Source organism: Phalangium opilio, unplaced genomic scaffold (assembly GCF_054372755.1).
Source record: "Phalangium opilio isolate 3A_F unplaced genomic scaffold, DU_Popi_V2 ptg000024l_1, whole genome shotgun sequence".
NCBI classification, from domain to species: domain Eukaryota; kingdom Metazoa; phylum Arthropoda; class Arachnida; order Opiliones; family Phalangiidae; genus Phalangium; species Phalangium opilio.
In genome coordinates, this window is record NW_028324155.1 from 11,035,965 (window position 1) to 11,048,581 (window position 12,617).

At 37.9% G+C, this 12,617-nt stretch overlaps 2 protein-coding genes across 2 annotated transcripts; one reads left to right on the forward strand and one right to left on the reverse strand.

The window, feature by feature from the left end:
- Positions 1 to 3,570: 3,570 nt before the first annotated feature.
- On the reverse strand, positions 3,571 to 5,911 carry LOC149692878 (uncharacterized). Its single transcript, XM_089868800.1, has 6 exons — positions 5,779 to 5,911; positions 5,487 to 5,713; positions 4,412 to 4,707; positions 4,060 to 4,250; positions 3,715 to 4,005; positions 3,571 to 3,647 (listed from the first exon to the last, which is right to left on the reverse strand). The coding sequence occupies exons 1-6, from the start codon at positions 5,855 to 5,857 to the stop codon at positions 3,571 to 3,573; spliced, it is 1,161 nt and encodes a 386-aa protein (XP_089724926.1). The 5' UTR covers positions 5,858 to 5,911.
- A 1,172-nt stretch (positions 5,912 to 7,083) lies between these two features.
- Positions 7,084 to 12,213, forward strand: LOC149692879 (zinc finger MYM-type protein 1-like). The gene is made up of 3 exons (XM_089868801.1): positions 7,084 to 7,156; positions 10,683 to 10,937; positions 10,979 to 12,213. The coding sequence occupies exons 1-3, from the start codon at positions 7,084 to 7,086 to the stop codon at positions 12,211 to 12,213; spliced, it is 1,563 nt and encodes a 520-aa protein (XP_089724927.1).
- Positions 12,214 to 12,617: the final 404 nt, after the last annotated feature.

Genomic DNA, 12,617 nt, shown 5'->3' on the forward strand with positions numbered 1-12,617 from the left:
TCAAAGATGAACCTCACTTTTTTACAGTGTATATAATTGAGGCCTGAGGTGAAGTAAGCTTTGGGTTTTGATTTTCGTGTCTGAAATGAAGAGACATCAACGGTTCAGGGTGAGCCGAAAGTTAAATACACTCTTAATTAATCAGGTTAAGATTTTATAATAGAAGAAAAGATGATGGTGGCAATTAGATTAGTAGGGCTAAGCTACAGAGTTTTATTCTCTTTATGATGCGCATTGACTATCAGTGCGTCTAGCTACAATTTAGCTTTGGTATTATTTAACGTTAACACTCATGTTGACAAACTAAGAATATTGTTGAGGTGAGACGAGACGATGGTGTTTACACTGCTAACCAGTTGTGAATGTAGCTATCAGAATATAGGGTAAACAGCTGAAGCGTAGACTTCATTTCCTGTTTTTTTTACCATTAACTGATTTCTATGTGTCCAAGATTTATCCTTATTGGAAGTAAAATGTCGTCTGCTTTACTGTATATTCGCTATGCTTGGAATACTGCTTCAATATTTCGTAAATTTTTACTTCAAAAAAGAGAAATAATTCCATATCTATGTAAAAAACTTTGTAGTAGTAGACCTCTTGACTCGGAGAGGTAATATTTTGGTTTTCCCAACTTGTTCATATCTGCTTTCGCCTTGGGGTGGTTTAACTCAATTGTGTTGCCATCGATCCAACTGAAAGTTGCCCCTTTTTTACCTCTCCGAATGACGATGACGTCACGTGTGTGTGTGTGTGTGTGTGTGTGTGTGTGTGTGTGTGTGTCAGGCACTTTCACCCCAGGGGACCGCGTTCGCAGTTTCCGAATCGAAGCAAATGTGTTCGCCATTTCCGGACCGCATTCACAGTTCCCGGAAAATTCAAAACTTGAGGCTATCCACAATTCGCCTGGCCACTATTACTTCATCTGACTAGTCAATTATCCATTCCACATGAACACCAATCTGTATACATTGGCTTCTAACACCACCATCTTCTGGTCTTTGCTTTTGTCCATCCCACATGGACACCAGTCTGTACACCTGGCTTCTACACCACCATCTTCTGGTCTTTGTTTTTGTCCATCCCACATGGACACCAGTCTGTACACCTGGCTTCTACACCACCATCTTCTGGTCTTTGTTTTTGTCCATCTCACATGGACACCAGTCTGTACACCTGGCTTCTACATCACCATCTTCTGGTCTTTGTTTTTGTCCATCCCACATGGACACCAGTCTGTACACCTGGCTTCTACACCACCATCTTCTGGTCTTTGTTTTTGTCCATCCCACATGGACACCAGTCTGCACACCTGGCTTCTACTCCATCGTCATCGTTGGGTTTAAGACATTCGCGGCGATCAGCTAGGGTTACGAGAAACGTCTAGCCTCCCTAAGGTGGGATCGTCCACCGAAGGTTTTCGCAATTGCGGTTGTTCTTGCTTTTAGCTGTAGTTCGACACCCTTATATACTACCTATTTGAGTATGGTGAGGCAACCGGCGTATGCTTCATTTTAAACGCCAATATTAGTCAAGTCTCTCAAGAATGTTTAATTTTTCTTTATCAAGACGATGTAACGCTCAATAAGGCGAACAACTAACGAAGAAAATATTTAATATTAGTTATATTTATTTTAATATTTAAGATAATCTTGTTTCTCAACTCAAAATTAAAACGGAAAGAGTTTAAAAGCAGTCTATTTTTTTGTCTGTGTGTGTCTGTCCGTTGTCACACTAGTGCGCCGAGTTAGCAGTTCGCTTTGTTTTGATGTGTTAAGAAATCCTACAGAACCTTAATATTCACTTTTTCCATAATATAAAGTGAATATGTGGAAATCGTTTTCGTTATTACGATGCATTTAGTACTTTTGTAGCTTTAAATCTCTGTTTCATTTTGATATTCCAAAAGTGATTTCTAATATTGTTATTGGAAATGGATGTTTATATATTACTTAAGCTATACTACATCTGTTTATAGCATAATCCTTTCTATAGTGATTTCAAGAACAACGCAACGATGTATGTCTATTGAACCTTTATTTGTCAATAGGCCTAGTGAACCAAAAAGTAAACGCTTGGGTTTGGTTTTCGTTTCTGTAATGCAGAGACATTAACGTTTCAGAGTGAGCCGAAAGTTAATACACTGTTAAATAATTAGGCTTAGATGTTATAATCATGGTGGAAATCTGGGCCGCGTTCAGCAGAGCTCAGCGCTGTTAGCAGTGTCCTACAGGACGGGATTTTGTTTTTGAATTTGACGTCACGGACGGTGCTTAGCGCTGAGCCAGCGCGGTCTTCAAAGAAAATCGTCGGGTTTTTGGAAAACGTGACGTAAAACGCGTAGTTCTCAGCTTGGCGAAAGAACATGGAGGAATTAATACAAATAGCTCTTGCTGATTCTGATCGGATTATAGCTATTTAATTGGCGTGAAACCAGTTGATCACGCGAGAATTTTAAGAGACATGTTACTTTCTAATTTTAATTATAAAAGTTGTTGTTATCTATCTCTTTAAATATGTTATCATACAATTTTTGTTAAGCCTTGGTATCTTGCACGCTTTATTGCGCTAGCGTCATTTTTAAAACACCGATGACCGGAGAAAAGCTATGACGACAGATCTCACCGGTAAACGTTTTCCAAAATCCGCTGTCATTTTGGGGAGCTCTGCTGGACGCAGCCCAGACCAGTGAAAGGTCTGATCGTAATCGGATTATAGCTTGGTGTTTTCATGCTTTTTATGGTGCGCATTTACTTTCAGTGTGTGTAGTCACAAATAAGCTTTGATGTTATGTAACGTTCACAGTCATGTTGACAAACTAAGAAAATCGTTGAGGTGAAACGAGAGGATAGTGTTTACATGGCAACCCTGTTGTGAATATGGCTTTGAACATAGAGGTAGAGGGTATACAGTTGAGGAGTAGAAAATTGGGCCTTTACAAAAACGTAAAGGTAATATCCCTCCAAAGTTTTAGCTCTTCATTTCCCGTTTTTCCCCCCATCGGATGATTTTAATGTGTACAAGTATATCCTTATTGGATGTAAAATGTCGTCTGATTTACAGTATATTTGCTATGCTTTGTATACTGCTTTAATATTTCATAAATTTTAACATCAGTATTTGTTCTTAAAAAAATAAACATTTCCATATCTGGGTAAGTAAGTTTGTAAGTAGTCCTCCTCGGAGAGGTAATATTTTGGTTTTCCCAACTTGTTAGTTGTATTAGTCCAATCTCGAAAGAATCAACATATTGTGTTTTTGGACACGTATTCCACGTTTAACTTGCTTGTTGTTCCTTGTACTTAAAATAATACGAGGTCAAATATCAGTGAAAACGTTTTAAGAGCTTGAGCATATTTATTGCGCATATTATTGTTTTAATTAAATGGACCATAATATTACTCTGGTTCACTGAACTGGCTACATTTCAATCCAAAACTATTTTTCATAGAATACATTTTTAGTTCAAAGTCGTTTAATGTGTTGTTCATTGCCTGGCATATAATGAACGGTAAATACGATACAGTATAATACTCGATATAATTTTATCATACAATAGAACCAAACGTAATTTCAAAAGTACTGTTGTTGATAAATCTGGGGTAAAATAAAGTCTTTTGTTTGATCACCATGTTTGATAAAGACGAAACCTTCAATATGTGAATCCAAAGACGATAGATGGTGCTTCGAAGTTACCAGTCCACAATAGTCCCTTACCGGAAGTTATGTCATAAGAAAATAAGATGTTCAAACACACTATTTTAACCCTGACTTTCAAAAACGGTCTAGTGGTGTACGAATACCAATTGTTAAATCTCAAGTAAATATTCAACTTGAGTATACTTCGTTGGGAATTACAAAGTAAAAGCATATTTTTTAGAAAGATTTCTCCATTGTCAATATTGAAGGATTTCTTTTCGGTTTGAGGTTCATTGATTTTCATTAATCGATATTTTTCATTTCTACCAAGAATTATTTGTCGCACTGTTGTCCTACCATAAGCTTTATCTTAAATAACGAAAAGGTAATACGAACGAGTGTTTTAGCTTCAGTGTATTTTACTTTCAATTATCAGGATGTAAATAACAGCACACAACACTCCACTGAAGTAAACAATAAAGACTCCACGCAATTTACTCAAATTGATTTGGATAACTTTCTCTTCGTTCCATTTTTGGAGACAACGGTCGAAGTCTTCCGAGTTTCTATCAACATCATGTGAGATGAGGCCATTTTCAACTAGATTGATTGATCTGCATACATTAAAAATATAACAATTTAAAATTAAATTAGCTTCAACGTGTTATCACACTCGAATATAAAGAAAATTGTCTATTTCAATCAATAACTTATAAACTTCCGTTTCAATTTAGTCTTATCCATATTTATTAACAATTAAATAAGTTTTACTCACAAATATGATAAACTTTCTTTCAAATCTGAAGGCAAGTATTTATTGACAACGAATGCGTATAACATCCCGAAATCGCTAAGAGGTGTAATGTGAAATCCACAAGGTAGTTGGTAATTAGAACGATCATGCAAAACCTTAATTCCAGTCGAGTATTCCACAATCACAAAGTATTCATTTCGTGTTAAGACTTTTGATATCGTGTCATTCGACAAGAAAACTTCATATGGCAAGACTGATTCCACTGGATTGCTTTGCAATTTGCTCAAAATTCCACTAACCCCTCGTATCTTGCTCACCTGCAAAGACAGACATTTCGTATTATTATTCTTTGCATACTAAAATATCTCTCAAAAAGCTAATAGGTGTGGCACAAGTCCATAACCTTGCTCGAAGTACCCAGGTATAACTGTTTATACCCTGGCGGTTTTCAGCAATAAAACTTTATTCCAAACTCCCCTCCGTTTCCCCACAATGTTTGGGGGAAAAAACCCGTAAAGATTTTTGAGAGAGTTGCTTTTTTGACGAAGGGGTGACGTATGTAGTATTGTCCAATCATAGGGTTTCAACTTCCTTCTTTCCCTCCAGGGTGGGAAATAAGGATTTTTTTAAACTTGACATTAGGCCAGCCAGCCCCTGGCCTAGAATAAATAAATTTGTCCATGACCATTGACCAGTGCGCGTCGTCTGCTAAACGAAAGAAGTGCATAATTGAAGTATTTGAGTTAATATCTGGGCTCTGGTTACCCTTGAATTTTCTTAGTGGTCTGGTTGACCACTGACCCCCCTCCAATTTAATTTTTAAACTGGACCAGACAATTTTTAAACTGGTCATTTGCTCTGTGCCCCCGCCTTATTTCCCACGCTGGTTCCCTCTTGTCACTAAAACCGAGAAACCTAAGGATGTTGATACTCGTCCCATTTTGCCCCTTTATGTCTTGCTGATGTACTAATTTTGTAAGCGCTTTCACAGCGATATCCAAAAGATTTAATTATCTTCAGAGATATATTTGACCACTCATACTGATGCAAGGCCAAAAATGACCAAAATTATGGTCAAAACTGAAATTATTTTTACCTTTAGGGAGTCAATGATATTCGTTCCCATTTCCACTAGAGGAACAGATTCGGGAAATTTTTCAAAATCTTGAAGCGATTTTATGAAGTCCCCTGGTTTATTGACAATCATAGCCGAAAGCAAGACAGCCGAGAACGCCAAGCATACAAACCGAGCACCCAATTTCCAAAACGTTATTAAAATTCGTTGGCTACGTCTTTTGTCTCCCCTCTCAAACTCCAGGCAACCTTAATATTTTTGTTAAAATTTAGATTTAAAAATTTATAAGAATAGACCTAAGTGAAATGCTCACATGTATTAATCAGAGGAGACATAAACACTATAAACGCCTTACTAAATATATTATCAGCTTTTGATCTCGGCTTTGCCATATGCCCAATAAACACGTATAATACGATGCAAGTTAATAATAGTGTTGAAAGAATGAGCCACACCTGAAAAAAGTGCTTGACTTATTATTAAGAAAAGGTTGTTCCATTATTTTCCCTCAAAATTGCAGACAAAAATAAAAATATGTTCTTCTGTTATGTCCTCATACTAACTAAACGGTTTGAACCTATCATAAATTATAAAAAAAACCGTTTTTACAAACGGAAAAAACCTGATATACACTACATCCTTGATTTTGGGTCGCCACTCACTGTTCTTGGGAATCTTGTCACGGCTTCTAAGGGACAGATATTATTTATTCTAACCGTTTCATATAACACCACCATTTATTAAAGCGGTAACATTACGTCAAGACAATTAATATCACATGTCATGACAGCATCAACTATTAAAGCGCTAATAATTCGTCATGACAATTAATTTCACATGTCACAGCTAAAAACTGTCGATTCTTATCAGGGGCGTCAACTTCATTATCTTAACACATTTTCTAAAGTTACTTTTTATTTCGGCTGACATTTTTACCATAACTTCGTTGTTATGGCAAAAATTATTTGTTTTTAGCTTCAAAAAATGTCAGCCGAAATAAAAAGTAAAGAAAATGTGTTAAGATAATGAAGATGACGCCCCCTGATAAGAATCGACAGTTTTTAGCTGTGACATGTGAAATTAATAGTCATGACGTAATATTAGCGCTTTAATAGTTGATGCTGTCATGACATGTGATATTAATTGTCTTTACGTAATGTTACCGCTTTAATAAATGGTGGTGTTATATGAAACGGTTAGAATAAATAATATCTGTCCCTTAGAAGCCGTGACAAGAACAGTGAGTGGCGACCCAAAATCAACGATGTAGTATATATCAGGTTTTTTCCGTTTCTAAAAACGGTTTTTTTATAATATGTGTCCCTTCCTTGAAAGGCGTGGTCTTACTAATAATGAAATATGAAATGATTAATTTCAAACGGAATGGATATTTATGTGTCCCTTCCATGAAAGGCTTGGTCTTACTGATAATGAAACGAATCGGAGAACGACAGAGATACGTGCATTGTAACTCAAAGAGAGTCCAAGTCTCAATAAACGAATCGGAGATACGTGCATTTTAACCTCAATGCCTTGGAGTTACGAGAATTTTGAACTCGAGTACGTCGTTAAAAGATCCCCCACCATGATAAGAGCTAGGTAGAGACCACCCTCGAGAATGACCTACGCGACTTACGCTTTTAGCAACATAAGGGTTAACAAGACGGCCCCGGCCAGATTAGAGCCCCATCGTTTGTAAGGCTCCAGCAATCAAGAACGTTTTACTTGTGAAACACTGTAGTTAGTACGCAAGCGTAAAAAAGATACAAATTCAGAAGTATCCGACCCCAAAGATACAAATTCAGAAGTATCCGACCCCAAAGATACAAATTCAGCAGTATCCGACCCCAAAGATTCAAATTCAGAAGTATCCGACCCCAAAGATACAAATTCAGAAGTATCCGACCCCAAAGATACAAATTCAGAAGTATCCGACCCCAAAGATACAAATTCAGAAGTATCCGACCCCAAAAGAGACAAATTCAGAAGTATCCGACCGCCAAACGAATTAACCGCCAAAACGTTCCAGTCAAACATAACATAGATGGCGATAGCTACCGAACGAGAACGAAACACATGAGGAGCTCGGTAGGAAACGGGGAAAATCGTTATCTATTTAATTAGCACATAAATAAAAGGAAATAAATATAAAAACCCCAAACATTTAAATTCATAAGTATCTGACCCCTCAGATAAAAATTCAAAAGTTTCCGACCCCACAGATTAAGAGGTACCCCACCCCACATCACCCCGACATTTTAGAGATAAGAATAAATAATAAACAAGACGGCCCAAGGGCTCGTAATAGTAGCCATATCGTACGAGTGAATAGCCCCTCTATACCCTACCCTAATGAGTGGTTAACCCCTCTATACCTTACCCTAATGAGTGAATAGCGCTATCTTTTTCAATGCTTAAATGATTTACCGTGCATAAAATCAGAGTGAATAGCCCCTCGATTCCCTACTCTAAACAGTGATAAAATTATAACCGTATAAATTTACTTATGCTGTAATTCTAATATTCCGGCGAATCGAAGAACAGATAGTTTTTAGTGATAATCCCCTCGATGAGTTTACAACATAGACTTATGCCGATGCACACTTATCGCATCTTATAAATTTCTAACAAGGACTTATGCCCAGAAACTTTTGAAAGAGAAAGTTTAGTTATAGTGATTACGCATTTTAGTGATTATCCCCTCGAATTACCTTTAGCAATGCTAAAATTATCAAACGCATAACGCTCATTTAACACTATGTTAGCTCTATCTAAACCCACCTTTGAATTAACCGCCAAAACGTTCCAGTCAAACATAACGGGGAAAATCGTTATCTATTTAATTAGCACATACATTAAAAGAAAATAAATATAAAAACCCCAAACATACAAATTCATAAGTATCCGACCCCACAGATAAAAATTCAAAAATATCCGATCCCACAGATTAAGAGGTACCCCACCCCACATCACCCCGACATTTTAAAGATAAGAATAAATAATAAAAAACTAAGAGTTTCTATCAAGTCTCTATGGTTCAGTTGGTTGAATGTCTGCCTGTTGCGCCAGAGACCCGGGTTCGGTTCCCAGGTCTGACCTGAAAAAATTTTAATTAAAATTAAATCTCTAACCGAGCCTAGTAACCCCTATGGGTGGGTTGTGGTAATATAAAGTTCCTTTTAAGCTAAAATCTGACGATAACGAAGCGACAACCCCGGCCAGTACTACTACTACTACGGACGGCTCGGGTCAAACTAAGAGCCTATCGTATACTACGATGTGGCTAAAAACAAATTGTCGATTATTCGCGTGAAGCCTAAGCGTTGTCATTTCTGCACCTCAAAAAACTTAAACGGGAGGGGTCCTGTTTGCAGCACAACGGTTAAAAACCAATTGGCGTTTATTCGCTTGAAGCCATAGGCCTGCCATTTCTGGCCTCAAAATTATCTACTCTCCTGTTACAAAAATTTGCCCGTAGAAAGGCAGGAAACTCGAACGACCCGTATATATCAGCCAGTCTGTCGACTGGCTTAAATACTGTAGTGTAGTGGTTAACACATCCGCCTCACACCCGGAAGGCAACAGGTTCGAAACCGCGAAGTTTTTTTTTTCGCTTGGGATATATAAAGACCTTTATAATTATCCGAACATTTGTGTCAAGGTCACATTATTTTACATCCCCGTATCTCTAGTAGAAGCAGAGTTCCGAGCCTCCAAAATTTAGTTTAATGCATTTCCTATGGAGGGGTTTGTTTCTTTACGTTTTGCTTAAGTACTCGGCCCCAGTTTGTCTTAGCCCAAAGTTTTTAGTATGGTTAAATGGGGGACAAATTGCACTATAGCTTATCCAAAGGACATCCCCGTATCTCTAGTAGAAACAGAGATACGAGCCTGCAAAATATAGTCTAATGCAATTCCTATGGAGGGGTTTTATTGTTTACGTTTTGCTTAAGTACTCGGCCCCAGTTTGTCGTAGCCCAAAGTTTTTAGTGTGGTTAGATGGGGGACAAATTGGGCTATAATATACTCAAAGGACATCCCCGTATCTCTAGTAGAAAAAGAGTTACGAGCCTGCAAAGTTTATTTTCAAAAATCAAAAGTAACCTCCTAACAATAAGTGAGACAAAAAATAAGTTGACGACGATATTGAGGTGGCCTCAAGTTTAAAGTATCCTTGTATGGGGAGCAAAGAGTACTATAACATATCCAAAGGAGATCCCCGTATCTCTAATAGAACGAGAGTTATGAGCCTACAAAGTTCAGTGCTATAATCATAAGTAACATAGCGAATATAAGTGAGACGATATCATACGTTGACGAACATTTTGCTTAATATCTCGGCCCCTGTTTGTCGTAGCCCTATGTTCTTGATATGGTTGGATGGGGGACAAATTGGACTATAACATACTTAAAGGACATCCCCCTAGGTCTAGTAGAACCAGAGTTACGAGACTCTAAAGTTGGGTGTGACGCTATTTCTATGGCATGTTTTTGAATATTTCGCTTAATTTCTCGGCCCCTGTTTAACGCAACCCAAAACCTTTGGTATAGTAGGATGGGGGACAAATTAGGCTATAACATACCCAAAGGACATCCCCGTATCTCTAGTAGAAACAGAGTTTCGAGCCTGCAAAGTATAGTCTAAAGCATTTCCTATGGAGGGGTTTGTTTCTTTACGTTTTGCTTGAGTACTCGGCCCCTGTTTGTCGTAGCCCAAAGTTTTTAGTATGGTTAGATGGGGGACAAATTGCACTATAACTTACTCAAAGGACATCCCCGTATCTCTACTAGAACCAGAGTTACGAGCCTCCAAAATTGGATCAAATGCTTTTCCTATGGAGGGGGTTGTTTGTTTACGTTTTGCTTCATTACTTGGCCCCTGTTTGTCGTAGCCCTACGTTTTTAGTATGGTTAGATGGGGGACAAATTGCACTATAACTTGCTCAAAGGACATCCACGTATCTCTATTAGAACCAGAGTTACGAGCCTCCAAAATTGGGTCAAATGCTTTTCCTATGGAGGGGGTTGTTTGTTTACGTTGTGCTTCATTACTTGGCCCCTGTTTGTCGTAGCCCAAAGTTTTTGGTATTGTTAGATGGGGGACAAATTGCACTATAACTTACGCAAAGGACATCCCCGTATCTCTATCTGATAGGGGAAATTTAGGTCGTGGTCATGTTTCTTATTTGTCTTCTTCCATTTGCAATGAATTTATAGAACTGATGGCCAAGAGAGTACAAGAAGTAATCGTAAATGAAATTAAGTCCGCGAAATATTTTTCTATAAGCGTAGACTCCACTCCTGATATCTCAAAGATAGATCAACTAACGTTGATATTTCGATATGTTCTTCCCAATGGCGACCCAGTAGAGAGATTTTTCAAATTCCTCCCTTCAGTTGGACACAAAAGCGCAGAAATGCGAGATGCAATCATTTTAGATTTAGAAGCGCAAGGAACGGACATCAAAAACTGTAGAGGTCAGTCATATATGACAATGCTCGGAATATGTCAGGTGCGTATGCCGGACTTCAAACATTGATTCGAGAGAAAGCTCCATTTGCCGACTACATTCCATGCGCTGCACACTCTTTGAATCTGGTTGGAACATGCGCCGCTGACTGTACCACCATATCTACAGATTTTTTCATGTTTCTTCAGGCCATTTTCGTGTTTTTTTCCTCCTCAACTCACCGATGGGAAGTTCTATCTAGTCATTTGAAGAAAAAAAAAGAAACTAAAACCATAAAATCACTTTCGGACACAAGGTGGTCAGCCAGAGAAGACGCGTGCAATTCACTATCGTGTGGATATGGTGAAATTAAGGAAGCATTACTTGAAATATCAAAGGACACAATGCAAAAATCGGCCACACTTCATGAAGCTAAATCTCTTCTAGAAAAAATGTGTACCTTGGAAATCGCCTTTATGATCGTATTTTGGACTCCTGTCTTAAATCGAATAAATTCAACTAGCAAAACTCTTCAAGAAGAAAAAATAGAGTTATCAACTGTAACATGTCTGTATAACTCCTTGATGGTGTACATAAGTTCATTGCGGGATGAGTTTGATCGCTTTCAAGCCGAAGCCGAAGCTTTGTGTGGAAAAAGCATATACAAATGGGAAATAAGTAGGACGAAAACACGAAAAAGAGCAGTTGATGAAGGTAAAGCTCTGGAAGTTGTATTAACTGGGAAAGACAAAATGAAAATCCAGACATTTCTAGTCATAATTGATACATTCAAGATTGAACTTTCTAAAAGGGCTAATGCCTATCATTCCCTGCAAAGTCGTTTCAAGGTATTGCTTAAAGCGCCTATGCTCACTAACGACGAAATTGAAGGCGGTTCCACATTGCTTGCAGAGTATTATTCTAGCGATATTGAGCCCGACATTTACCACGAGTTACTTCAGTTAAAAGGATTACTTCCTGCTTTCGGTTTGAAGACTGATAATATTACAGCTAAGCAAATTTTAAAGCTATTATTAGAGAAACAGTTAAGTAGTTCCTTTCCCAATGTCGAAATTGCTTTAAGGATTTATTTATGCCTTCCCTGTTCTAACTGTTCGGGAGAAAGATCTTTCTCAACACTGAAGAGAGTAAAAAACTACTTGCGTTCTACAATCGATCAGGAAAGACTTAATTCTCTATCTATACTTTCTATAGAGTCAGATATTTTAAATAGCCTTAGTTGGGAGGAAACTATTAACAAATTTTCTGTATCGAAAGCGCGAAAACGTAATTTTTAATAAATTGCATTTCATTTTATAATAAACAACAATTGAGGTTCCTATTTTCCTGGCTTAGGGGGGGCGCACATTATCTCAGACCCCGGGCGCAAAACGGCTTAATCCGGCCCTGCATGGCCAACCAACCAGTCAGCTGAACACCCAAAACCTTATATCGACAGAGTCGAGCCATGCTTTAGAGATGTCTTTATCGATCGGACTACTATAGGCGTAGGTAGGTAGCAAGTGGTCGAGGCAGACCGACCGTTAGAATCGATCGCTTTAACAGGGAGATAAATTGAAAAGGGAGTTCTAGTATTTCAACCGGATTCTTTAGGTTTAACTTTGGGCTTTATTGTCTTATTCAAAATCCTAGAAGTAATGCGTATAATCAGAAGGGGATAATAGAAGAAGGATGACACTCT

Coding starts and splice junctions, on each gene's coding strand:
- LOC149692879 (XM_089868801.1), top strand. CDS start 7,084: ATGACCTACGCGACTTACGCTTTTAGCAACATAAGGGTTAACAAGACG. Junction 7,157..10,682: donor GGCCAGATTAGAGCCCCATC/GTTTGTAAGGCT, acceptor ATGAATTTATAG/AACTGATGGCCAAGAGAGTA. Junction 10,938..10,978: donor AGGAACGGACATCAAAAACT/GTAGAGGTCAGT, acceptor GGAATATGTCAG/GTGCGTATGCCGGACTTCAA.
- LOC149692878 (XM_089868800.1), bottom strand. CDS start 5,857: ATGGCAAAGCCGAGATCAAAAGCTGATAATATATTTAGTAAGGCGTTT. Junction 4,708..5,486: donor ATATCATTGACTCCCTAAAG/GTAAAAATAATT, acceptor CTGTCTTTGCAG/GTGAGCAAGATACGAGGGGT. Junction 4,006..4,059: donor TTACATCCTGATAATTGAAA/GTAAAATACACT, acceptor TCGTTATTTAAG/ATAAAGCTTATGGTAGGACA.